Here is a 27,658-nt window from a genome sequence, read left to right as displayed (position 1 = left end):
CTGTCTCCCTCTCTCTGCCCCTCCCCTGCTCATGATCTATCTCTCTCCATCTCAAAAATAAATAAACATTATAAATAAATAAATAAATAAGACCTTGAGTGTTACTATTGAGAATAAAAATCATTTACCTTGAAATTTTCTGTGATCAGAGTAAACAACTTAGTTGAATTCCCCACAACACAAGCAGTATTTGACATTATTATTTCCAAAGGCGATAGAATTTTGAGTTTAGTGATCACCTAAAATCATTTGAATAAATAATTTCTTAAATGTAAGCTTGGTATTCTCTAAAACCAAACAAGTGACATACTTTTTCTTAGAGATAAGTACTTAAAATAATACATAGTTACACAAAATTACAGCTGTTCTAATTATATATTTCAGTTAAAAAACATATATCTAATAATGATATATTAAGCATTTCTATATAACTACAAATATAAAATATCATAAACATAGGCTATATTTTAAGTCACAATAATTTGTAACAGCTCTAAACTAAAAAATTAATTTGAACTTATCAAATATATATTCCTAAAATAAGATGTTTTAAAATAAATTTTTCTACTCGCTATTTTATCTATCTCCATAAAAAACATACATTCAATAGTGTAACTATGGTGATTTAATCAATATAGTCACAGTGGTACAGCTTAGAAGTTAAGCAGTATAGAAACACCGAAGAGAAATACCTGTGTTACAACTTATTCTTTTCATAATATAGTTGCATTTCTTAGAACCATTCTAGACACAGAAATTCTTAATCTGCCAAACATCCCTATTTTTAAAAAAGCTTTTTTTCCTATTTTTTAAAACTGCATAAAAATGTGAAATACCCAGCGATAGTTAGCATGCAGTACTAGAATCATTTAGGCTGTCGGGTATATTAAAAAATTAATTACTGGTAGGAAAAGGAAACCTATGTATTGAAAAACCATAAAGAGGAATTAGGGAAAGGAAAAAAGAGGAATAAAATGCTGAAAATAACATTGTGTGTGTATATATATACATATATATATGTGTATATATATATATTTCAATAATAGTAATTGGGTCAAATAACTTTTTAAAATATAGAGATTAGAAGCAGATGACTTCCACCTGGTTAAGGGACAGAAATTCCCATGACAATAGGCCAGTGGCCCAAATTAATGATAAGTGATAGGAAGTGAAGGCAAGAAGAGGTTAAATTATGACTGACCTCAAAGACCCATTTCCCGGAACTCTGGAAAATAAAATTCAAATACTGTCCAGTGGAAACAACCCTTTGGAGATGGCATTACTAATATACAGTCTTGGGAATGAGACCAGGAATTATTAATTTGAAGATGTTAATTTTAGAAAGTAACAGTAATTTGAAATGTTCAAGTAACAGCAAAGCACATTATTTTTAGGACAAAATACATTCAAAAAATTAAAATCAGGTGTAAAACAATTTTAACTCAGAGTAACCTACATTGGCGCATTGTAAATTACCTTTATTCCATGAAAAAGTAAACTAATTAGGAAAGCAGTGACTTGAAAATCTGCATGCTGCTGAGTAAGTCAACCACTTTCTAAGAGTTTAATACCTACCTTCGCATATGTTGTGTTGTCTGCAAACTGAGACAATATAATTTGTGGGCTTTTTAAATCAATACTTGCCATTCCTATTTCACCTCTGGCAAGTCCTCTCCCTTCTACAACAGCTACAATAACTGATGGGGAGTGTATTGATACTGCAGATGAGGATGTAGCTGTTAAAAATTTTGTAAAAAGAAAATGTATAAGCATTAATAGTAGTACTTTCCCATTCTTTCCTCAGAAGATTCCAAGCACCAAGTTTAGGACACAGTTATTAATATCCAAGGAAATAAACTTTTGTTCATCATCAAAAACAACTTTTCACATCCAGACCAAATAAAAATGTTAACTCTCAAAAGTATTTTGCCAAAACTTCAAAATAAGAAATAAGTTATATATTGTCTTATGTTGCATTTATTGGAATGGAGTTATGAAGGAACACTGAATTTGGGATCAGAAAACCTAGACTATTTATCCTACTCTGTCGTCTAAAAGCTATATGAATTTGAGCAAATTATTTCATAATAAATAATCAAAAATTACAAGGCATAATGTAATAACTGCCCTGCCCAACTCAAGAGCTGGCTGAAAGAATCAAATGGGATTATATATATATGAATGCATTTTATAAAAAATAAAATATTATACAACTATAAACTCCAATTATATGTATTGTGTATTAAATGTGTAATGTTGGATACTTTATTAATGTGTCAAGACTACTTTAAATTCTTTATTTGGATTAATTAATTTAATTGTCACAATTCTATCAAATAGATATCATTATTTACTACATTTACGTATAAAGAAACTGATGCATGGATGGAACTAGTAGAGTCAGAATTTGCACACAGGCAGCCCGGCTCCAAATCTGATGCTCCTAACCTTTACATATATTACAGATTTTGAAATCTATGCCTTCCAAACAATGAATATTTAGGTAAGTTGTCTAACCATAATAAAGCTACCATTTCTTCATCTGTAAACCAGAAATACCAAACCTTTTTCACAAAGTTGTTATAAGAATTAAATACAATAACATAGAAGGGATTTTTTGGAAAGCATATGAAATTACTTAAATATGGGACATTATCCATGGATGAAAAAAATGTGTAAAATTTTATTGTCAAAAAACAAATTTACCTTTGATTTCCTTGTCAATCTTTCAATAGACCCTTTTCCCCCTCTTATCCCTTCCTGACCTAGATTCTTTTCTACCCTTCTATCACAATGTCTACAAAATTATCCATTTATGTTATCCGAGTCAGTGGTTAACTTAAGAGTTGATTAAAAAATTTATTGTGTCTAGATCTTGAACTGAAAGCCAGCTTATACATTATGATCAAGTTTATATTAGATCTATGAAATCATTTTAAGTTCCACAATAAAATATGACCTTCCTATTTTTAATTGGAAAATAAATACTAACTTCCAGTGAAAATTCAGTACACTCAGAAGATACCTCCCTTAAACTTCTAAAAGAATGCTTACACTGTCATGCTGATATAATTAGCATCCTAGTGCCTAAAGCTCTTATTATTTCCTTAAAATGGATCCTTAGAAGTCAATCACTGGAACAAAGGAAAACCACCATTTGTTAAGGATCTCCTATATATTGTCAGATTTCTTTCAGAATTGTACCGACTTTTTTTAAGTTTATTTAAGTAATCTCTACACTTAATGTGGGGCTCAAACCCACAACCCTGAAATCAAGAGCAACATGCTCTACCAACCAAGTCAGCCAGGTGCCCCTGTACTGATCTTTTTCCCCCAGTTCCATCAGTAGTATAGGAGATAAACCAATTTTACTGTATATTTACCATTCTTAACTTCTGAAATGGATTAGTAGTAGTAGTAGTAGTAGTAATATTGGGTAATTTAATGGACTGATACTAAATTTGTATTTTTGAAAATTACTATCAAAATTGAACATAACTTAATATATCCATTTGTTTTCTATTTTTTAAAGAAATTCTTTCTCTTTTTTCTTAATTCTGAAGTTTCTTTCCTCCTTTTTTAAAATTAAAAAAAAATTTTTTTTAATGTTTACTCATTTTTGAGAGAGAAAGAACACTAGCAGGGGAGGGGTAAGAGTTAGGGAGACACGGAATCTGAAGCAGGTTCCAGGCTCCGAGCTGTCAGCACAGAGCCTGACATGGGGCTCAAACCCACAAACTGTGAGATCATGACCTGAGCCAAAGTCGGACGCTTAACCGAGCCACCCACATACCCCTCTATATTTTATTTTGAGATATTTGTCCTTACAGAGTTTTTACTAAATTTTAATGTTTTTCATTTATGAGAATTTTATAAATCAATTACAATGATTTATACTTGCTACCAATCTTGATTTGGTATCTCAAAGATTTCTGCTTTTGTATAATCTTTTCCTTAATAATTTCTCCATTGCTTTTTTGCTATGAAACTCCTCTTTCACTGAGACAGTTGATACGCATTATTATTTTATTCTAATTTTTTTTTAGCTGTTTTGCTCATTTTGATCTTTCATATGAACAGAACTTTGAGGAGTACATTTGGTTGTCTACCATGTCTGGAATGAGGTACCAGAAGTATACCAGAAGGATAGATTTAGACTCATTCATAAGCAGTTGGTAATGATCTAGCTGGGCAGTCAGGGACCTGGAAGAAACAAGATTGGAAGATAATGTCAAGGAAATCTGGGGGAAATGAATGCAGATGGGCCTCTTTAAATGGGCATAAACTCTGAAAATATTTGTGTTTCATGTGAATGCCCACTAAAGGGCATCTTCTAGATGCCCTAGATAATTAAGACTCTCAATTATCAGGTAGACAATGATAAACTCTATGGACTTCAATTAGCCTCTTTTCCCAGCCACCCCAGTGCTTCTTTAATAGACTTCTGAACAAAGCAGCCATGGTGTCAAAGATATGCATGGGCTCAACATCATGAACTTCCTCTTAACAAGGCTGACCTGGTCAACCACACTGTCAGTACCTAACCTGCCAACAGAAGAGATAAACATTAAATGCCCTATATAGCACCACTCCCCAGTGGGACAGTAAACCAGCTTTTCCTGGCCAATCTGTATCCTCTGCTATTCAATAGGTTCAATATCACCTTCTCCAAGGAGATCTATACCTCAGACTTGGAAATGGCTCCTGGAAAGGGCCTGCTTCCAACTATGACCTCTTGGGCCTCCTCTCAGCCCTAGGGCACCTAACAGAGTTTTCTTATAACCTATAGTGATTCTTTTATTATAATTTAATAATTCTTTATATTAAATCTCCCTTGTTTAAATCACCATATGGTTCTATCTTCAGATTGGATCCAGATTGCTATAGTCTCTGCCTTCATAGTGCTATAGAGAAAAAAGATAATTAAAATACCCATACTATTAGTAAAATGCAAAGTTAAATGGCAGCACATAGCAGGGAGCCTCAAGCTAATCTTACAGGATCACAGAAAGCTTTCTGAAAGGAATAACATTTAAGCTTAGACTTGAGGAATAAATAAGAGTTGACTATATGAAGAAGAGAAGAAAGAGTTTCTAAGCATAGGAAATACCATGTAAGAGGCCTAAGGGTAAAAGTTTGGAAGTAAAAAATAAATAAATATATATATATACACATATACACACACATATATATATATACATATGTATACACATATATGTATATACACATATGTATATACATATATATACATATACACACATATATACATATATACACATATATACATATATATGTGTGTATATATATACATATATACATATACGTATATGTATGTATATATATACACACGCACACCCTATAAATACTAACCAAAAGGAACTGCCAAATTAATAGCAGACAAAATAAAACTTTTAAGGCAAAAACTGTATCTATAGATGAAGAGAATCTTTTAATACTAAGATAGAACAATGCTAAATTTTCATGCTCCTATTAAAATAGCTTCTGAGTGCCTGGGTGGCCCAGATGGTTAAGTGTCTGACTTTTTTTTTTTTTAAGTTTATTTATTTATTTTGAGAGAAAGAGAGCACGTGCAGGGGAGGGGAAGGGGCAGCATGAGAGGGAGAAAGAGAGAATCCCAAGCGGGCTCTGCACCATCAGCACTGAGCCAGCCCAATTCAGGAACTTGAGTCAAAGTGGGACGGACACTTAACTGACTGAGGCACCCAGGCACCCCTTAGTTGGTTAAGTGACTGACTCTTGATCTCAGCTCAGGTCATGATCTTATGGTTGGAGCCCCATGTCTGGTTTTGCCCTACTGCTTAAGATTCTCTCTCTCTCTCTCTCTCTCTCTCTCTCTCTCTCTCTCTCTGGTTTTGCCCTACTGCTTAAGATTCTCTCTCTCTCTCTCTCTCTCTCTCTGCTCTTCCTCTGCTTGTATGCCTGTGTGCATGCACTCTCTCTCTCAAAAGAAATTGTAAAAAATAATGAAATAGCTTCAAAATAGGCAAAACAAAATATTAACAGAACTACTAGAGAAAATAGACAAGTCCACAATCATAATGGGAGATTTTAATATACCTCTACAAAAGTCTTTAGTAATACAGACTTAACACAATTAAAGAAATAACCTAATAGGGGCACCTAGCTGTCTCAGTCAGTAGAGCATGAAACTCTTAACCTCAGGGTCATGAGTTCAAGCCCCACGCTGGGCATAGAGCTTAAAAAAAAAAAAAGATGACCTAATAGACATATAAACTATACATATTTACAACTGTAAAAGACATTTACAAGTGGAGACAAAATGTTTACTAATGTATAAAATTAAGAACTTCTGTTCATCAAAGAACATCATAAAAAAAGGAGGAAAGAAGAGAAGTCACAAACCTAGGGAAGATATACCCAATAAATGTACTCATCAAAAAGAATATGTACTCTGAATATATATTTAGAATATATAAGGAATTTCTACAAATCTAGAAAATAAAAGTAAAGAAAAATGGGAAAAACACACAAACAGTCATTTCACAAAAAATGAAAGCTAGATGGTCAAAAAGCAACAAAATGTAACCAGCCTCGGGTGCCTGGGTGGCTCATTCAGTTAAGTGTTCAACTCTTGACTTCAGCTCAGATCACCATCTAGAGGTTTGTGAGTTCAAGCCCACATAGGGCACTAGCCCACTTGGGATTCTCTCTTTCTCTCTCTGCCCGTTCAGCATGCATGTTCTCTCTTCTCTCTCAAAATAAATAAATAAACTTAAAAAAAAAAAAAAAACGGGAATCAGCCTCATTGATAACCAGGAAGATGCCAACTCAAACTACAATTAGGTTGTATCTTACAACTGCTGGACTGGTAAATATTAAGTCTGACAATACAAAATGTTGGAGAGGATGTAAATTAACAAGAACTCTTATACATTGCCAGTAATAGTGTACCCTGGTAGAAGTACTTAGAAAAACAATTCGTCATTATCTTGTAAATGTATACATTCACAAACACTATATCCAAGCAATTTCACTGAATGTACCTTAGAGAATGCTTACACATGAAGAAATTAGTTCATCCATTTGCCCCTCAAGAAAATCTAGTAGATTTATATAAAAACTAAAATTTAAGTACAAAAAAACCTACAGGATGTACTAGCAGGATCAATTTCTGAATTTAAATAAACATCATGTATAAGAGAGAGTTTTCTCCTTCATTTACTTTTTGTCAGAATAGTTAAAATAATGCAGACCTGGATATATTAACAAATAATATCAGAAACTAAGTAGCATTAACTTAACCTCAAATTATGGATAGATGTAAACTGATTTTTTTTTTTCAGTCATCCATATCAATTACAAATAACTTCAAATGAATTTAACTACCCTAACTTATAAATCTTAAAAGTTTCAAAAGGTCATCTAGGTCAACATTCCACTCATTTTACCTGAATATCCCATTTGTGGTGTCCAACTTTTATAACCTGATCTCTGGGGATTTCCAGCAGACAATGGAGTTTTTAGTATTTGAGGATAATTACTATCTCGTGCAGAAGATGAGCTTGTACCAAAAGTAAAATTTGATGCAAATATGTTTTCTGCATTAGATCTTTTGTTTCCAAAATATGAACCTAAATTTGAAAAATGAAATATCAATTCTTAAAGATTCAGAATTATATACAATGATGTTTTAATCGCTGTAATTTGTATCACGTTCACTTTCTATAAAACTTCATCAGATAACAACTTTAAAAAAATAGCCAATTGTGACAAACTTAATGGCATTAATGATAAATAATCTGGTACTAAAATATAAGGCAAGTGCTTGCTAATGTGCTTCTATAAGCTGAGACTACTCTTGATAAAATCATAAACTACCTTCTACTCTTCAAATACACCAGATGTTTATGTTTACTTTGTATAGCAATTATGAGACTTCTTTTCTTGTACTGATTTGACTTCATTGAAACTCTCTCTTGCCATGCAAATAGTACAAGAGTTTTAACAACTTTTTAAATGTCTGTTTGTTTATTTATTTATTTATTGGGGGGGGTGAGAGGGGGAGAGGGGGAGAGAGAGAGGGAGAGAGAGGGAGAGAGGGAGAGAGGGAGAGAGAGGGAGGGAGAGAGAGAGAGAGAGAGAGAGAGAGAGAGAATGAATCCCAAGCAGGCTTGGCACTATCAGCACTGAGCCCGACGTGGGGCTCGATCTCATAAACCTGGAGATCACAATCTGAGCTGAAAGCAAGAGTTGGACACTCAACCAACCGACCCACCCAGGCACCCCCCAAAAGTTTTAAATTCATTTGGATTCATTTCCCTGTTTGGGAACTTTCCTACTGATATATCAGAGTTGTCAGTTTTTCCACGAAGAGAGAGTTGTCTTAATATAAATAAGTCGAACTCGCATTGAAGTACATACATTTTTAAACTACTTAAACATATTATTCAACTGAATTAGATGAAACGCTAAATTTAATCTATTTTCAGGGCGCCTGGGTGGCTCAGTTGGTTAAGTAAGCCTCCGACTTCAGCTCAGGTCATGGTCTCGCGGTTCTTAGGCTCGAGCTCCGGGTAGGGCTCTGCGTCGGGCTCTGTGCGGACAGCTCAGCTTCGGATTCTGTGTCTCCCTCTCTCTCTGTCTCTCCCCTGTTTGTGCTCTCTCTTTCTCTCTCTCAAAAATAAATAAACATTAAATAAAAAAAAAAATCTATTTTCGTCCTATCCTAGTTTAGGAGCCAAGCGGTTTAGCATTGCTATCACCAAACTCTTGCACAAATTCTCCCATTTGTCATATACTTGGGGCGGGGCATTACACCCTAAGTTATTTCAGTCTTCCTCAGAACTGAGCCATTTACCATTGCGACCTTGTAATAAAACCAATTTGCCGAGTCCAGTCACTCAGACCCAGCAAATTCCTAGAGCACCCCATTCTCATCCTCCAACCAAATCCCAACGGAACCTTCTCTGTGGTAATCGTCCACCCCCGCCCCCTGAACCTCCAGATGCTGCAGACCTCCAGCTGACAGGTGACTCCACCCAACCACTCCTTGCCTTGGGCTGGTCGGCTGCGGGGCGGGTGGCCATGGACACTGCTGCTGCTGCTGCTGCTGCTCTGGTCGCCGGCGGCTCCAGACGTGCCCGGAGGTGTGGACGTAGAGGCCTGCGCTGAAGGGCGGCTCTGAGGAGTCTCCTGGAGTCCGATATTATAGCGACGACTCTGAATTCTAGCCTTTCCCAATTGGGGGGAGGCCGCAGGGGCAGAAGACGAGGTTGACGAGACCTCAGGCCTCAGCATCCTCAGGAATCTTTCCAGACAGAAAGTTGGGGTTTCTGAGCGGCGTCACCGCCCCGAAGTACGGAAGCGTCGAAGAACAGGGCTGGAGCCCCGTGCGCAGACGCACAGAGCCCCAGCGCGCAGGCGCACCGACCCCAACTTCCCCCATCCACACCTGGATCCTACCCACACCCGTGTCCAGTGCCTCCACCTCTCCCAGGATTTGGCTTTGTGGCTTTGAGCTTAATGAGGCACAACTCGGCTGAACCAAATTCTTCAGAGCCCATCGATGTCCATCCAATTTGGTAGCCCCATTGTTAGTTACCACAGCACTCTATTTTACCAAAGGGGTTTGGTGCTTTTTAATTTTAACATTTCCCACATACCCTCAAATACGCTTTTGAAATTCTTTTTAAAAAATTTACAAACTCTCCCTCACTGGACACTCAACGCCTGCTGGTGGAGACAAATTCAGTTTTCAGCCTAACATTGCTTCTATAGCAAAACACAGAAAAGTGCCACGAACCTCCTACAGCTTTAGTATCCACAAGGCTGTTATCACAAGATTGCCCTTCACCCATTAAGCACAGAACTATATACACAGTGCCCTAAGAACCAGGTCAAAAAAGATGAGCTCTCTCCCACAGTTCTCTATTTTTCATACTGTGGGTATGAATTAGTTAAGAACAGACTATACAAATCCAAGCTCTAGCTTTGCAACAAATGACTTTCAGGGCCTTTTACTTTTCTTGACTATGGAAATAGCAGTACCAACTTCATAGAGAAGCTAGGATTGAGAAAATACCCTGGATACTATTAGAAGATACTTAAAAACATTACTAAATGGGCACCTGGGTGGCTCAGTGCTGACAGCTCAGAGCCTGGAGCCTGCCTCAGATTCCGTGTCTCCGTCTTCTCTGCCCCTCCCCTGCTGGTGCTCTCAAAAATAAACGTGAAAAACATTTAAATATTACTAAACATAGCGTTTAAGTACACTTGTGACGTCACTGCTGTACACCTGAAACTAATGCAACATTATGTAAAAACTGATTTCAGGCAGCTGTTACCTCAATAAATCAGGTGTTTACAGCCTAGTTCACCCAGTTCCAATGACACCATTTAAATGAGATTATGTTCTATCCAAAGTTTAAGAATCAAAATAGTGGCAATTCATCCTCAACTCTTCAAATTAGTTAACTGTCAAAATAATTTCAACAATCTCATGTTAAGCACCTTTTCTTCAAAATGTTAAAATGGACATTGGTGAATGAGGTCTAAGTGAACCATCACTATTCACTCTACCTCCAACGTGGGGCTTGAACTCACCACAAGAGTGCCATGCTCTACCGACTGAGCCAGCCAGGAACCCCACTAATCCTTATTCTTAAAAGGACTCTTAATATAGAATATTGCCAACATGCTTGAGAAAATTTCAACTTCCGTACTTCATTTTCACCAAGAATGTAAAACTCACAGAGAATACTCATCTGTGCTTCTGAAAATACAGGTTCAAAAAATATTGTGGCAACTATCAACTTCCATTTCCTTGAAGGCCAACAATTCCTTGGGAATAGCTGGCACTGTGACATAAAATCATAAAAAATAAGAGTAAAGTATATTCAAATTGCAATCCTACTCTAAGATGGTGAAATGCACCATTTACCTAAATTACTTTGTGACCAATTCAGAGTAGCCATAAACTTATGAAACAGTCCCAAATTTCAAAAGCCATTTATTCTTGTGCATCTTTTAATTCATATATGGATGGGTTTATCAATTTTTATTAATATTCACATTCTCATTGACATAGACCAATTTACATTAGCCATTATTATATAACATGAAAGAAGCACATGGAAAAAATCAAGTAGAACACAATACTTCCTTAAATAGTTCTTTAAACTGAGCTTGCTGTTAAGGAAACATACAAATAAATACACTGAAGCAGAAACAAATAATTGTACTCAGAATAATAGCATTGCAGAAGGTAATCTAAAGCTGATACAATAAAGATCTTTATTTTACATTATGTATAAGTACATAATTAATATTCATATACAAAATAGTAACACAGCTTTTAAGTCTGATAAGCACTTTAAGCACATTAAGTTTGATAAGCACTTTTGTTAAGATAGCAAAACTATACTAAGCAATGTCTCACTGTCTAGCTCACTAGTTCAGGCTGGACATTCACTCTCCGAAGTACTTCTTCAGGCATGCAGAAAACAGGACTAACAGGTTTGATCTGTTCTTCTCCCAAAAGTGACAATCCAGCAATTCCAAATAAAGTATGAAAAGGATCCACCTATTTAAAAAATAAGAATTTATAAAGTATTACAAATGAAAACTTCTGAAACTCTACTTCTGAACAAGTTATACTGGATCCCATTGTATTTTACTTTAATAAATGCTTAATTCTTCTAAAATAAAAGTGATGGGGGTGCCTGGGTGGCTCAGTTAAATGTCCAACTTCAGCTCAGGTCATATCTCACGGCTGGGGAATTTGAGCCCCATGTTGGGCTCCGTGCTGACAGCTCAGAGCCTGGAGCCTGGCTGGGATTGTTGTGTCTCCCTCTCCCTCTCATAAACAAATAAACATCAAAAAAAAAAAAAAATAAATAAATAAAAATAAAAATATGTATGTATAAAATAAAAATGATGGCTTCAAATTCTGTTTTTAACACAGGACCTTTACCATACACTACTTTTCTTGACAAGTGATAAGAAATTTCTGTACACTTGTTTTATACATCTGTTCTCAAATTAAAATTATCAGAAGGGTATCCTACTTTGCATACTATCCCATTTCCATGCCTGGAAATGCCTGGAAACATAAAAGTAACTCAAAGCAACACTGAAAATGTAACTAACAAGATGTCAGAAATATACTTGCCATATCTCCTGGTCGATCTGCAAATCCTCCTGTTTCTTCATCTTGACATGCTAAAATGAAACTTCGCAGTTTCTCTCTATCAATCCAATGAAGCCTTCCAATTATCTTTAGGGAAGCCAACACCCACCATGAATAGCATACATCTGGTAACTAGGAGAAAAAAAAAAAGCCACAAGAGAATTGCCACAATTTTATTCTCTAGTCCAAACATGGGGTGGGGGAGGATTAGAATTAAAGATAATCTCTAGAATTAAAGATAATCACTGGAAAACAAACATTTCAATCCACAGATACCCATGCTAAAAGTTTCAGAGCTTTGTTACTCAGTGAAAACTATACCTGTACCTCTATTTTATATGCAAAGAATGCCCCTTATGCTAATGTTATGATATACCTGCTTAAAGACAGTCTAAAGCCTAGCTCCTCAAAATATAGGTCACTTGGGTTTAAAAAACGCAGAACATCTCACCTTCAATTGAAGAATCATTTCAACAAAATCAATGGGTGATTCATAGGTGTATTAAAAGCTCTCCTACACTAAGTGTAGATTCCTGGCAATCCCCACCCTGACCCATTTTCTAATTGTCCAAGATTATCCAGGTTTTTCACTGGACCTTAACTAGCTAGAAACCACCTATGGGTACTTCCCTACCCCTTACCTTATTCATAAATGTTGAGCAAGCAAAGCTTAACAAAAATACAGTGATCTAGACAAAAGCACCACCATGCCTTATTATTTTTGGTCAAAAATCCAGCTAGCTACAGTCTTTGAGTCATTATCTAGACAATGTTTTGTTTTTTTAAGCTTTATTATTTATTTTTCAGAGAGAAAGCACGAGTCAGAAAAGGAGAGGGAAAGGGAAAGAAAGAGGAAGAGAGAGAATCCCAAGCAGGCTCTGCACTATTAGCAGATCCCTACGTGGGGTTTGACCCCATGAACTATGAGATCATGACCAGAGCTGAAGTTGGATGCTTAACCAAATGAGCCATGCAAGCACCCCAAAAGATTTTATATGCATAAACGGTTTTTATAATACAAGTCTTACAATCTGCTCTTCAGGATAATTACGTAGTTGCAATAAGACTGTATGTCCCACAATGCTAAAAACATTTACTATCTGGCCCTTCCAGACCCAATTTAGAGAATGTGTGATAACTAAAGAGAAATGCAAACTATGAAGGAAAGCTGGATTCCCTTCCCTCCAAATCAAAATGTCAAAAATTGGGTTTTTCTTTAAAAAAATTTAATAAAGGTTTTAAATGAAAGCTTTTAGCAGAATTTTTAAAAATCATTGATTTTCTAAGTTATTTGTCCTTTCACCCAGTAAGTAGACATGGCGATTTCTACACAAGATACAGGTGTTCACTTAATAGCCCTCCTTGCGGGGGGGGGGCACCTAGGTGGCTCAGTTAAGTGTCCAACTTCAGCTTAAGTCACAATCTCAGAGTTCGTGATTTCGAGCCCAATATCAGGCTCTGTGCTGACAGCTCAGAGCCTGGATGGAGCCTGCTTCGGATTCTGTGTCTCCCCCTCTCTTGTAGCCTCCCCACCCCACCCCCCAAAATAAACATTAAAAGAATTTAAACACAATAGCCCTCTTTGGGTCCCAGATACAAACAAAACTTTTAACGCATGACTGATTTTCCTTGGTATAGGTCTAGAACTAAAAGTTTAAAGAAATAGCTACATTTCTATCCCTGGAAAATACAAGGCCTTCAGGACAGGGAAAAAGACCCTTTAAGAATTCATATACTAAGTCTAAATACAAATATACTTTAAAGCTAAGAGTTATTTGCCATTTTTTTTGTTTTCCCTCAGATTCTACTCCAGATTCTACTCCAGGATAGGGAAGACTGAAGACAGCATCAGAAAGTAGCATACACATCTTTTCTTCAAGAGTCTTTTAAATGGATACCTTAATAAGTATCTCAACTCTAATTTTTTGCCAAGGCCATTTTTTTAGGATGTACAACTGAAATTTTCAATGGGGGTGGAAAGACAAGCTCATTAACAATTTACAAAAAGCTATAATAATAAAGTTACTAGAACACAGTATATCTGATGAAACTATACCTTCTCTGGCCTTCCATTGAGTCCACCTGATGGTAACTGTCGTTCACAAAGCCACCAACCGAGTAAATCAGAATTTACTTGATGCAACTGGCTAGTAATAGCCAGAAATCCTGTGCAACAATAGATCTAAAATTACAGACATAAAGTACATGTATATAATAATTTTTCAATAGCAATAATGATAAAAACTACTCAAGTAAAAAGCCAATTTATGTCTAAAAACTTGGTTTCTATTAAAAAGTTAGAATTGCAAACATGTAAATATCACCTAACTACCTGAACAAATCCAAACATACTAATTCTAGGATCCAATTCTGTAATGAAATACTATTGTCAAAATTTTTTCATGGCTAAAAGCCAATTTTTTTCCCCAAGATTTTATTTTTAAGTAATCTCTATACCCAACATGGGGCTCAAACTCACAACTCCATGATCACAAGTCACATGCTCTATGGACAGAGAGCTAGCTAGGTGCCCCTAAAAAGCAAGTTTTATTTGACAACTATTTACAGATACAATGTGCAACAGTACAAATACTCTTTACAAACACAATTAGCCTCTCTGGCACAAGCAAATAGGTGTTCAGGAGAGGTGGGGAACAGGATGCTAGAACATACTACTGTAAAAATGCCTTCCTTTATCTGCATTTAAGCAATTCTTATGTAAAATCCCACATTATAGTATATTTAAGTTAACTTCATTCACATTCAACAGACACAAACTGCCATTAATATTTTAGCAGTTTACCACACTAGTTATCCCTTCAAAGTTGACAATTTTAATCCACATTAATAAATTACCTGTCCAGCATGGGATTCAGAACCTGGCCTGCAACCAAATCCACCATCAAAGTTCATACACGATAAAACAAATTCAATTGCCTTTTCCACATTAATAGCATCTAACTTCCCCTACAAACAGAAAAAAATAAGCCTATTAGATTCCAGAATAATCATGGGCACTTAATTATTCCAATACAATATTCAAAACTTACCAACAGGGCCAAAGTTGCCACCGCACAAAAAGAGAATCTTGTATCAATTTCTCCTAAAAGAAAATGGAATCAAATCAAAACATAAGTGCTACCAGAGGAACCTGACCCTAATATATAATGCAGGTTAACTAACAAACTGCATGGTTAAATTTCCAAGAGTTCAAGCTTAATATTTACTTTTTGGGCACTAGGAGGAAAGCTAAATCTGAAGCAAAATCACTTCTGAGGAAACCAGTAACTAGAAAATAGTTTTGTCAAAAATACAGCAATTTATCTGAAGTTGCTTAGAATGCCCAGAAAGGGAAGATAACGAACACAGAACCAAAAGGACTATTCAATTTCTAATAATGACAATGAACTTACCCTATTATATAAAAGTGGATTTTCACATCCCATGAAGCAGCTGGTCTCTCCGGCCTGCACTGTATTCAGCCCTAAAGCAGAGATTATCTACATTTATCAAATATAGTACTATGTACTATTCCCTCCCTCCACTCAAATATCCAGTAAGTTTGTAAAGTTTTTTGACTATTTTTCCCTTGCCAGTAAATAGTTTGAAAAAAACTTTACAAAGTCACCAAATACTGGGGAAAAAAATTTCACCTACCTCATCTTTTAGACTGGCCCCCTCTGTTCCAGTTCTCCTGTATGCTGATATAACTACACAGTGCATGCTGGAACTTCCAGCAGACCATTTAACTTCAGTTAGACCAGCTGCTTAGTGGGACCTGAAAAGATCAAAAACTTAAAAGTCTCCTTATAATTATTAGCAAAGTCTCCAATTCATTGTACTTAAAATTTTTCAACAAAGTTTATCACTACAATCAACACCAAAACAGAATTTAAAATTGGTTATTTTGGGTAGCATGGCTTAGAATGACATTACCCCATATATCTCCAGCAAAAGAACCATCTTCTTTCTGTAGACTCTGAACATATTCCACAACTTTATTTACATCAATAACATTAATACTATCATACAGAGTAAGAATCTGTAACAAAAACAAAACATGTTAAGTAAATACCTCTTCAACACTGCTAAGTTTGTTCTGATGTTTTCCTCAATGACACTTTAAATTGTTAAGCAAACATGTCCTTTTGTCTATGCATACTGCAAATCTGCAGGCTATCTTCTATTATGCCATAGGCTTTATCAACAAACCCAAATTGGTAACATAAAGCATTCATCCCCTACACACAAACTATACCTTAGCATTCTAAGACCTTTAAATATACTAACTATTTAAACCCCTAATTGTGCATTTTCACTAATATGAAAATCAACATTTAACTCTACCTGGAGATTTTCAAATTATTTACATATAACAAAGACAAACATTTTATCATTCAAGGTCTCAGTGGAATTTTACTATTTACATCAACTTTGGATTCAGCTAATACATGCCATCACATCATTGACCTTGTAGAATACAGGCTTCATTTGAAAAGAGAAACTTGTTTGACATAGACATCAATTTTGTCATACTCCTAATACCCAATTTTTGCGTTCTCAAGTAAGAAAATACACTGCCAAGACTGTTAAATTTTAATAAATATTTACCTGGACAGCACTTAGAGTGTACAAAAGATGAGGATCATGTCCGATACTAGCACTTATTCCACCACACTCGTGTTGACAGGACTTAATAAACATCAGAATTTCTTCTCTATTCATCCGATGTAGTTGTCCCATGAGATCCATTACAGTCAGACCCCAATAGATACCACTCATTCTCAAATACTCAGACATACAGTATTCCTAAAATACACAATGACTTTAATGTGCCAGTTTGAACTGATGCAGGGTAAAAGTGATGGAACATACAAAGCTAACTAACCACACATACTGTTTAATTCAGTTGATCCTAACATCATCAGTATTGATTTTAAATTTGTGCCTCTCAAATTTGGTGGGGGGACAGTATCTGAGAGGCATATGATAAATTCACCTGTGACTGACAATACAAACAGGACTTCAATCTCTCCTAAGAGCCAACCAGAAGTAGAAGTGAAAAATATACCAACCATTTTCAAGTTTGGGGAAAATATTTCTTTCAGAGTACTTAACATCGTTATTTATTAGACATGTATCCTATTGATATATGGAATATGTACAAAGCCCATCTATTACCTATTAGTTACTGATACAACTACTTGAAAACCAAAATGGCCAAAGCATGCAAAAGATAAAATAGCCAACAGCAGCTCATCAAAGAAAAATAAAAACTGGTAGAGAGTCCACCGATGTTATTACATACTAAAATTTTGAATCAGGTGAGTGGTCTTAGTTTGCTGTGAACCCAAATTCAGGGTTTAAATAATAGGTTGGTAAGCACTAGATTAAAAAGGCAGGGGTAAGTTAAGACTTAATCCTTGAGTCATCCAGGGAAAAGATAAACATGGCCCTTAACAACTCCATAATGAGGTTATGAGAACTTAAGTCACAAATTCATCAAAACTAGCCAAGATGGTCAATTCAATTGTTGTCTGGATACTACTGGAAAAATATTTACTTTGAGTTGTATGTTACTCAACGTTTCTGAGATTGTCCCAGGGAGGAAAACTATTCAAGGTTTTGAAACTTAGGGTAAGGACTTTTTCAAGGTCTCAGCGTAATTCTAGAGCTAAAGTATTATTACACATCAGCCATATACTCAGGTAATACATGCCAACACATCACTGACCTTGAAAGTAATACCCACAAAGTACAAATCTCTTTTGTACCTCAAACCTCTTACAAATCTAGGCAGATGGTAATCTATTTTGTCTGCCAAATCTTCTAAGAACCATCGTTAATGCTGATGTACTCTCAACCTGATGTCCGAAGGCACACTGAATGCACCTCAGAGAGGGATCTTCAGTGCTTTGGCGTGCAGGAGTTACCATTTTTAAGAAACATGGGCCATTACTGACCTACTGACTGCTTATGCATTATAGATTCACTTCAAAATAAATTTTCAACGTAAAATCATATACATACATAATCATCTTTCTTTGAGCCATAGGATGCAATATAATCTGCATGCTTCTCTAACAATAGGGTGTCAGGTGCATCTGATTTGATAGTAACATCCTTCTGCGGTGTGCCCTTTCAAAACAAAAAAGCAGTGATTTCATAACTGTTCTTATTTTAATACTTGACCCCAGTTTGTATATTCAACATACATTTGAATTTTTCACTTTGATTTCATCTTGCCACACAGAAACAGTTAAGCACTAAAGCCGTGGTAAGATTCGGGTAATTTTTCAGGTCTCAGAGTAATTCTAGAGCTAAAGTAGTAATAATCAACTTCGGATTCAGAATACATGCCAGCTCATCATTGACCCGAAAAATTATTACCCGTATCTGCTGTTGCTTACCGTTCACTTAAGAGTTTTAAGTAAAATAAACACCACAGAAAATCCAAGCTTATCAATTCAGGGCAACTGAAGGTTTACATGTAGCAGCAAGCTGAAGCATAAATATATATATACCTAGCGTATAATTTGCAGTTAAGTTCTTTAATGAAATTTTACTTATCCTAGAAATTCAGGTTTCAGAGCCACCTCTACACACTCCAAAGATTATTCAATTTATCAAGGAAATATTTCCTTTAGCCTCATCTTTTCCAGCTTTTTAGTCTTAGTTTCTTCATTTGCAGCAAGCTCTCAGGAAATGAGGACGTTGCTCCAGTTCCTGAACTTCTGACCTAGCTCATTGTGATCGAGACAGCACTACCTCATTGTTAAGTAGGTCATGACGTAGATTACCAAAAAAGAATTTAGTGAATTTCCACCAGATCCCACCTAAAATTTACATCTTCAAAGAGAGCATACCAGTAATGACTCTACAGATTTTGAGCCATACAATATTAAGAAAGTAAACAGGAACCACCAACTGGCGCGGCTTTTTGAGCGATTAAGAAATCGGGCCGTCGGACCTTGAGGCCTGCCTCTTAGGAAGAAGCCTAGATAAAATTAGAAGCCGTAATTGAGCCCGCGAGATCTGCAGAAAATGCTGAGTAATACTTCACCCTCTCCCAGCCCCAAAGAAACCTTGCAAGGCCCGTATCTCAAGCTAACCATTCTCTAATACTTGCGAAAATACCCTAAGGTAACTGAGCCGCTCGGTATCATTCCACCCGGATTGTACCCGAGCACCAACCCAAAACACAACCTCACTCACCATGTCTGAGACCGAAAAGAGAACTTGGGTCGGTTCCTGGGGAGAGTTAGGCGGCACGCGCCTGCGCAGAAGCGCCCCTTAGGTCCCTTCTGAGCACCAGCATAGCTGACCACACTTGCGCCTGTAGGATGGAGCCTTTGCGTGGCTGCTCTAGGACCCCGCCGACTGCTCATAGCTGTCCTCGCTGCCTGAGCCCAAGATCTTTGGCGCCCGTTTCTTCGTCCCATAAACATCTCGATTTGTCTAAAAGTTTTAAGTAATGTTTAAATATCTGAATTACTTTTAAGAAATCATTTGATTTTGACGTTCTTTGAACTCTGAAGAGCTGAAGTAGCTGGTAATTGGTAGAGTTCTTGCACGTAGTAAGTATTCAATAAACGTTTTTTGAGTAAATGTTAATGAAATAAATGTTCCCATTTCCCTCCTGTTTGCCTTCGTACCGGATGCGACTCACTCGCCTACTCCCTTCTCTTCTTCAGGAAGTGCTAACAGTTGAAAAGTTTTGTAAATTACTTTTGAAAAAGAAACACTCATGTTCCTATCACAAGCTTTCCACTAAATTCAGATTTGCTAGGGGTGTTATTGCAGCTGTTTTCGTTTGTGCTTTCTTAGGTCGTTCATACTTTGGCATTTTGAGCACCCATTAGAAAATATTGGCCCCCATACCCTTACAATTTATTACATTCAGTAACGATTTGGAGAAGAGTTCCTGACACAGTGGGCTATCAATATAATGGGCTATCAGTAATTGAGAGTGTTGAATCTGCTATAATGGTAGATTTCATTATTTCTCCCTGCAATTCCATTGATACTCCCATGTATGTTTGAGGCTACTTTATTAAATGCATGTAAGTTTAGCATATATTTCTGGTGGGTTGAGCCTTTTACCATTAAGTGATGACTGTCTCTAGCCCTAATACTTTTTATCTTAAAAAGTCTTCCCTAAATATTAATGTGATTTCGCCAGCTTTCTTTTGCTTCTAAGTCAGATCGGGGAGGGATGTAGAGGGAAGGAAACCAAGGAAGAGAGGGAGAGGTCACACTTCCTGGGAAAAGCAATGCTCAAAGTAAGAATAATGCAAGCATCAGATCCAAAAAGTAACATTCAGATTGAGTCCATAACTGCTGAAAAAATGAAGAACAAGCCTCACTTCCTACTTTATAAATTCATTCAACAAGTATTTATTGGATGTCTAGAATGTGCCAAATATTATTCTAAGTTCTAGGGGTGTAATCAGCAAAATGGAAATCTGTGTAGGAAGCATAAGTTCTAGCGATTCTTTTAATTACATTCAGCAATTCTATTTATAGATACTTATCCTACAAATAGTCTTTTGGGTATGAAGTGACCTATGTGCAAGAATATTCATAGCAGCAGTCTTTATTAGCAAAAGGTTACAAATACCTTAATTACCATCAAAAGGTTAAATAAACTACACTGTATTCATTATGCAGTCATTAAAGAGAGGAAGCTCTGCATACATTGCTATGGAAAGATCTCTAAAATACATTAAGTGAAAACAAAAACAGAAAGTGCCAAGCTATGTATGTTGTGCTACTATTTGTGTGGAAAACAAAGTAGGAAAATATATGGATGTATTTGTAAATGCACAGAATTACTAAAAGCAGTTGCCTACAGGAGGAGGATAGCTGGGGACAGGATTTAAGGAAGGCTTCTTTTTCACTGAATATGCTGGTACTTTTGAAATTTGGTATATCTTACCTCCTCAAAAAATAAAAATATCCCCCCCCCAAAGAAAAATAGTTACAAAAATAAACAAAAACCCTAATTTTGAAAAAACAAGTTCATCTCTGTCTCTAGGCCTGTGCTGTGTAATGTAACTAAATGGGACGCTTGAGATGTAGTGAATCTGAATTGAGATGTGTTATAAAGTATAAAACGCACACCCTATTTCATAGACTTAGTAGGAAAAATAAGTAAAATATCTCATTAACAATTTAAAAAGTAAATTGCTAAAATCATATTTGGGTATATTGGGTTAAGTAAAACATATTCTTTTTTCAAAGTTTATTTATTTTGAAAGGTAGAGAGAGGGAGACAAAAGCATACTCTTCTTAAAAAAATTTTTTTAATGTTTATTTATTTTTTGAGAAAGAAAGAGGGCGTGCACGCAAGCGGGGGAGGGGCAGAGAGAGAGGGAGACAGAATCCAAAGCAGGCTCCAGGCTCTGAGCTGTCAGCACAGAGCCTGAAGCAGGGCTCAAACTCATGAGCAGAGAGTGGAGCCTTGAGATCATGACCTGAGCCTAAGTTGGATGCTTAACGGACTGAGCCATCCAGGTGCCCCTTTCCTAAACTTTTTATATTAGTTTATTGATCAAATTGGCTAACTTAACTCCTACATAAATTTTAAGATCTTTAAAATTGTAAATTTGGCTTCCATTAAATTGAATCAACAATGAAACAAGATTGAAGCAAACAAAATAAAAAATGAAATTTTTTTTCCAACTGTAAATTGGAATTATATAATTTCTTTAATTTTTTTTCTTTTTTTTTTTTTTTGGTAATGTTTTATTTATTTTTGAGACACAGAGAGACAGAGCATGAACAGGGGAGGGTCAGCGAGAGGGAGACACAGAATCTGAAACAGGCTCCAGGCTCTGAGCGGTCAGCACAGAGCGCGACGCGGGGCTCGAACTCAGGACCGCGAGATCATGACCTAAGCCGAAGTCGGCCACTTAACCGACTGAGCCACCCAGGCGCCCCGGAATTATATAATTTCTACGAACCTTAGAAAATTTAAAACCTTGGACTGATACTGAGTTAATTAATAATCATGGCAAACCTAGATTGTTTTTTGGATAGAATATTAAACCCTTGATTACCAAGCCTGATTTTAAGTTTATATACTTTTGTTTCTTATTTTGATATGCTATGTAGTAAGTGATACCTTTGGGTCAAGTTAATAAATGTTTCTTTTTGTTGCATTAATGTATAAAAGGATATGTATAGCTGAACAAAGTTGTGTTAATGCTCATGAGTTTTGATGATCTGCTGAAATATTGATATGTGACAAACAATTCTCAATGACCTGCCTCCCACATTTCTCTAGGAGTTGGTTTCTCTGGGAAGTTAGTTTCTTTAAATATAATAAGGATTACTGTATAACTATAATAGTAGCAATCGTTACAGAAAAATACAACTATGTATGTGTTTTTATTTTTCAAGAGAAAAGTGCAGTTTTGTTCCAAATTATCAGTTTGTTCTACAGTATGAAAAAGCATAGTGAAAGACAATTTCAGGAAAGTGAATTTTATTTGCCTTGATATGTAGTACCTGCATCTGAAAAGACACAGGAATATGCTACAATTTTGGCAAAGTTCAGTCAGTTTTAAGGGGCTTGCTTCCTTGGTTGAGCCATCAATCCCTAAGGTAGAAGGTTAATCTTTACCTTCTGCCTAGATAGCAGAGATTTTGTCTTAACCAGAATAAACTTTCATTGCTCTATGTGTCATATCTTTAATTATTAAAAAGAAACAAGGAAAAGATTTTTATTTGAGAAACATCTTAAACTTCTTATAATCAAATTATAGTACATTCTTATTTTTTAAATTTATTGTCCTTTAATTAAGTATATAACCAAGTATTCTTTGTCAGTATTCAGGATTCTTTGCACCTATAATCCTATCTTAATCAAATGATCAATCATCTCTGATATCATGACCTTCCCAGGGTCAAATCTTGAATGAAGAAAAATCAAAATTTCAGGTTATATTTTACACGTAAATGCATCTTTGAAATTTCTTGGGGGGTGGGGAGGAGATCTGTTCTTTCACCTTTTAAAAAGAAAGATATTAGAAATAATAAAGTTTATGTATTCCATATTTAATTATCAACACTATTGTGTGAGCTTCATAAGAAAAGTTAGTAAATAAATCAGATCAACTCAGCCTTCTTTAGCTTAAATTTGTGTAAAGTGTTGTTAATATAAAAATGGCCAAAATTATGTGCTTTATAAAAAAGCCCTGGAGATTTGCCAATGTTGTTTCCCTTAAGGGAAATAATGGTTAAAGTCTTGTGAAACAGTTACGCACTTTGCTTTCATAGAGACTTTTCACTTCCATTCTTTTATCGGATATAGTAATTAACTATAATCTTCAATTTTAGTCATTGCAATGGATTGAATGTTTTTGTCTCCTCAAAATTTATATGTTGAAATCCTCGTTCCCAAAGTGATGGTATTAGGAAGTGAGGGCTTTTGGAGGTAATTAAGTCACATAGAGGTGGACTCCTCATGGATGAGATCAATACCCTTTAAAAAGGGGACCCCAGAGAGCTCTCTCACCCTATTTCTGCTATGTGAGAATATAAGAAGTTAAGTCAGGTGCTTTGATGTTAGACTTTCCAGCCTCCAGAACTGTAAGAAATAAATGTTGGCTGCTTAAGCCACCCAGTCTATGGTTTTGTTAAAGTGGCCTGAGCTAAGACAGTCATATTTTACTTTACAATACTTTACAATAGTTTCTGATTTACTCTGATGCTAACTTGAAGGCTGTACTGTAAGCTACAGGCCAAAGTTTGTGCATGCAGGGACAGTCTCAAAGCCTCATGGAAAGGCTCAGGTACTTTAAATTACTGATAGATACTTCAAAGAATAGTCTTTTGGGTACAGACTTACAAGTGGGCATAGCTTAGGCAAGTTTCACACCATACCATTAGACTCAGTCAGGATTTCTAGAACTCTTTAGTTTGGAAAAAAACAGCTTCTTGAAAGCAGTTCCTTGATTCAAGATCCCACAGAACAGTTACAGAGAACTGAATGAGCCAGGGAGGGGAACTTAATCACGGTTACTTGTTTGGAATATTGGTTATGTGGTTGTAATGTTCTGTTTCTATGGGTATATGAAGAAGCCCTTTTTAATTCTTAGGCTGTCTTCAATTTAGTGGACTGTGCTTTTGTAAACTGGAAGTTTAAAATGGTGTCTGATTCCCACCTAGTCCCTAGAATTCAGAAACATTTTCTGAATCTCCTTACATTTTATGGCAGTATTCAAAATGAATCTTTTTCTTTTTGAGTTTATTTATTTATTTTTGAGAGAGAGCACAGTGGGGGAGGGGCAGAGAAAGAGAAGGAGAGAGAGAATCCCAAGCAGGCTTTGTACTGCCAGTGCGAAGCCCAACTCGGGGCTCAAACCCACGAATTATGAGATCATGATCTGAGCAGAAGTCAGGTGCTTAACCGGCTGAGCCACCCAGGTACACCATGATTTTGTATTCTTGTTTATAATTAAGCAAATTAATTATGTAACCAAGGCCATATTTGAGAATAATGCTCCTTTAATCAGGTTTGACAAGCATATTATCAAAAAAACAAGTTGACTATGTATGTTGAGTCAATGTTTACAATGCTGTCCTGGTAAAATTGGAATTGGTAACTGGCTTACAGGGTTCCAGTCTTACAGGTGGTTAGGAAGGGCCCGTTTGGGCAAGCCAGGAACCTTAGTAAATTTTGGAGATGCTGAGGAGAGAAAGTCATTCAAATTCTTAGGTACTACTTGAGAACTCTGGTGCAGAATTGCTTGACTTTGGTTCTAGATCTAGCCTTGAGATCGCAAATTATAGAGGCTTTTAAAAGTCTGAGTGTCCCTATGAAAACTTTCAGACAGAAGTTAATTCTGCAGCTTTGGTAATTGTTCAGCACAGTATGTCTTTGGATTTACAAAGTAAATTCAAGGAGGCCTACATGGTTCATTAACACTGTGGCAGTAATCAGGCCAAACCTAATGAAACCTGCCTTTTTAGAACAAAATAACCTTGGCAGGTTATTTATGATCACAAGGAAGAAACTGTCAAGAAACACTGTGAAAAACTTGGAAATGGGTAAAAGGAATTACTGAGTGTCCATTTAGTGGAGTGGTAGGTTTTATCTAATGGATTCTGAGGGTAGTATCTGAAGTGCTATGTATCTATAATTGTCTTCCTATTGACTAGTCTGTTTTACCATTCTGTAAACTCAAAAAAAGTTAAATTATAGAAAATGGATAGTAATGTAAATGAACTACAGTTGATTTCTGCTCAGTGGAAAAGATGACCCCTTTAGATTTTATTGCCCTATAAGATATTAAACAGTTTTATATCTATTAGCAAATTTTAAGCATTTCTAATTGCCTATATGTTTGTTTTTCAAATTCTCCCTTATGCCAGTTTAAAAAAATTTTTTAATGCTTATTCATTTATTTAGAGAGGGAGAGAGACAGAGTGCAAACAAGGAGGGGCAGAGAGAAGGTAAGAGAGAACCCCAAGCAGGCTCCAGTGCTGTTAGCACAGAGCCCCATGCAGGGCTTGATCTCACTAACTGTGAGATCATGACTTGAGCCAAAATCAAGAGTAGGACGCTTAACCCACTGAGCCTCCCAGGTGCCCCATCCCTTATGACAGTTTTAATACCTCATTAATTTCCTCATTCATTAATGAGTTAAATGAAATTTTTAACATTTTTTAAGTGTTTCCTGTAGGATTTGATTTTTTTTTTTTTTTTAGTGTTTATTTATTTATTTTGAGATAGCATGAGCAGGGGAGAGGCAGAGAGAGAGGGATAGAGAGAATCCCAAGCAGGCTCCATACTTAGCACAGAGCCTGATGTGGGGCTTGATCTCACAACTGTGAGATCATGACCTGAGCCAAAATAAAAAACTGGACACTTATGTAGTATTTAATGTTGTCTCCAAAGACCTTTTGTAGTACTTGATCATGGGTAATACATTAAAATAAGTGGATGTCATTCTAAAAGCCATATAAGTAGCCATTTTTTAAACCCAGAGAAGGCTTGGTATAATCTCCTCTCCCTTTATGCAAATTGATGACTATGGCACATTCCTTATTCATTAAAATTGCCAGAAATATACCAGCTCTGCTACAAAACTATGCCTTTTCCAGAAACCATCAATTCAGAGATATAGGCAACTAACAATCATGTTTATGGTCTATGATTCTTCCTACCCTCCTGGCTGTAATGGCCCTAGCCAGTCAGCTTATATAAGTGGTAGGAAATCTAACATATATAAATATTAGGTCTTGTTCTATTTTAGGATTGAAGAAACAGAGAAAGCTAGGCTACAGAACGAGAAAAAAATGAAATGTGACAGAAGTAGAGTTGAAAGGTAGAAAAATATTATTGCATGGATTTCTAAAGTTATTTGGCTTCTAGACCCTTTCTAAAACTCACTTCATTCCTGCCCTTTTGATCCATGAGGCACTTCAATGTACTTAAAATACATTTGTTCATTTTTTAAAGTAGGTTTCATGCCCAATGTGGGGCTTGAACTCAGGAGCCTGAAATCAAGAATCAAATGCTCTACCAACTGAGCCAGCCAGGTGCCCCTGTTCACTTTTTTCTTAAAGTCGTTTAAGTTCATTTGTGTTACTAGTGACTAAAAAGTCTTAATTGATAGTTATATAATGGCTTAATATTTATAATCAAGGGTACATTAACATTATCATCATATGGCTTTGGAATACATTTATAGGTCTAGAAGCTTTATGTTTAGAATTGGTAGGTAAGTTTTTGGACTTATGTATTATAAATTCAAATCTGCATTTGGAATATATTCTATTTAACTTGTAATTTCTTTGTAATACTCAGGAAGTCTCTAAATCTCCTTACCAATCTCTGTCATTGAAGTACAATTTCATAACTGAGCATGAAAAAAGCAGTCTTTTAAATATTTTTTGTAAAAGATTAGATTTTTATTTTTATAATTAAGTGGCAACAGAAGAATGTGTTTGGTTTCTGCCCTCAGTCCCTGGCTCTGAACTCCTAAAACTCTTTGAATTTGCTGAGTATCTGTTGTTATTCATGACAAACACAAAAGATGGTATCTGAGTTTATGCTAATGAGGTGACTTCAGGTGGGGCCCCTAGATGGGAATTTAGGATGGGGCTGATCACCAGAAAGATTAAGCAATCAGATGATTGTATTACGGATTGAATTGTGTTCCCACAAAATTCAACAGTTGGAAGCCCTAACCTTTCCCCATGTGATTGTATTTGGATGTGGGCTGTGAGACAAGTGATTAAGGTCAAATGAGGTCATAAAGGTAGGGCCCTAATCTAATAAGACTTGTGTCCTTATTTGAAGAGAAAAACACCAGAGCCTTCTCTCTCCTCATGCATGTGCACAGAGGAGGCCGTGTGAGAACACAGTGAGAAGGTGGCACTCGACAAGCCAGGAAGAGATCTCACCAGAAACCAACCCAGATGGCACCTTGATCTTGGACTTGTAGCCTCCAGAACTGTAAGAAACTAAAGTTCTGT

At 36.1% G+C, this 27,658-nt stretch overlaps 2 protein-coding genes, 1 long non-coding RNA gene and 3 other non-coding genes across 7 annotated transcripts in view; 1 reads left to right on the top strand and 5 right to left on the bottom strand.

Moving 5' to 3' along the window:
- Positions 1-10,165, bottom strand: part of MSH4 (mutS homolog 4) — an 88,019-nt gene extending 77,854 nt beyond the window's left edge. For both annotated transcript variants that reach the window (XM_042952229.1, XM_042952230.1), the window contains exons 1-4: positions 9,036-10,165; positions 7,431-7,613; positions 1,576-1,736; positions 129-239 (exon numbers count right to left, since the gene is read on the bottom strand). In XM_042952229.1, coding sequence (XP_042808163.1) covers positions 129-239; positions 1,576-1,736; positions 7,431-7,613; positions 9,036-9,279 — 699 coding nt within the window. In that variant the 5' untranslated portion in view covers positions 9,280-10,165. The remainder of the gene's footprint in view (positions 1-128; positions 240-1,575; positions 1,737-7,430; positions 7,614-9,035) is intronic.
- Positions 10,166-10,973: 808 nt separating this feature from the next.
- RABGGTB (Rab geranylgeranyltransferase subunit beta) lies at positions 10,974-19,617 on the bottom strand. The gene is given in 10 exon segments (XM_042952232.1): positions 10,974-11,563; positions 12,152-12,301; positions 14,226-14,351; positions 15,026-15,136; positions 15,220-15,272; positions 16,106-16,211; positions 16,781-16,978; positions 18,200-18,307; positions 19,385-19,428; positions 19,431-19,617. Coding segments are annotated over 10 exon segments (1,224 nt in total). The 3' UTR covers positions 10,974-11,422.
- On the bottom strand, positions 16,569-16,640 carry LOC122229057. Its single transcript, XR_006206917.1, has one exon. It is a non-coding gene; the product is annotated as a small nucleolar RNA SNORD45 (small nucleolar RNA).
- LOC122229056 lies at positions 17,821-17,904 on the bottom strand. Its single transcript, XR_006206916.1, has one exon. It is a non-coding gene; the product is annotated as a small nucleolar RNA SNORD45 (small nucleolar RNA).
- On the bottom strand, positions 18,467-18,545 carry LOC122229055. The gene has a single exon (XR_006206915.1). It is a non-coding gene; the product is annotated as a small nucleolar RNA SNORD45 (small nucleolar RNA).
- LOC122227611 overlaps positions 19,005-27,658 on the top strand; it is a 36,004-nt gene continuing 27,350 nt past the window's right edge. The window contains exon 1 of the long non-coding RNA XR_006206147.1: positions 19,005-19,746. This is a non-coding gene — a long non-coding RNA (uncharacterized LOC122227611). The remainder of the gene's footprint in view (positions 19,747-27,658) is intronic.

Source organism: Panthera leo, chromosome C1 (assembly GCF_018350215.1).
Source record: "Panthera leo isolate Ple1 chromosome C1, P.leo_Ple1_pat1.1, whole genome shotgun sequence".
Classification (NCBI taxonomy): domain Eukaryota; kingdom Metazoa; phylum Chordata; class Mammalia; order Carnivora; family Felidae; genus Panthera; species Panthera leo.
The sequence above is the reverse complement of the archived record's forward strand: the minus strand, read 5'-3'. Positions and strand labels throughout refer to the sequence as shown.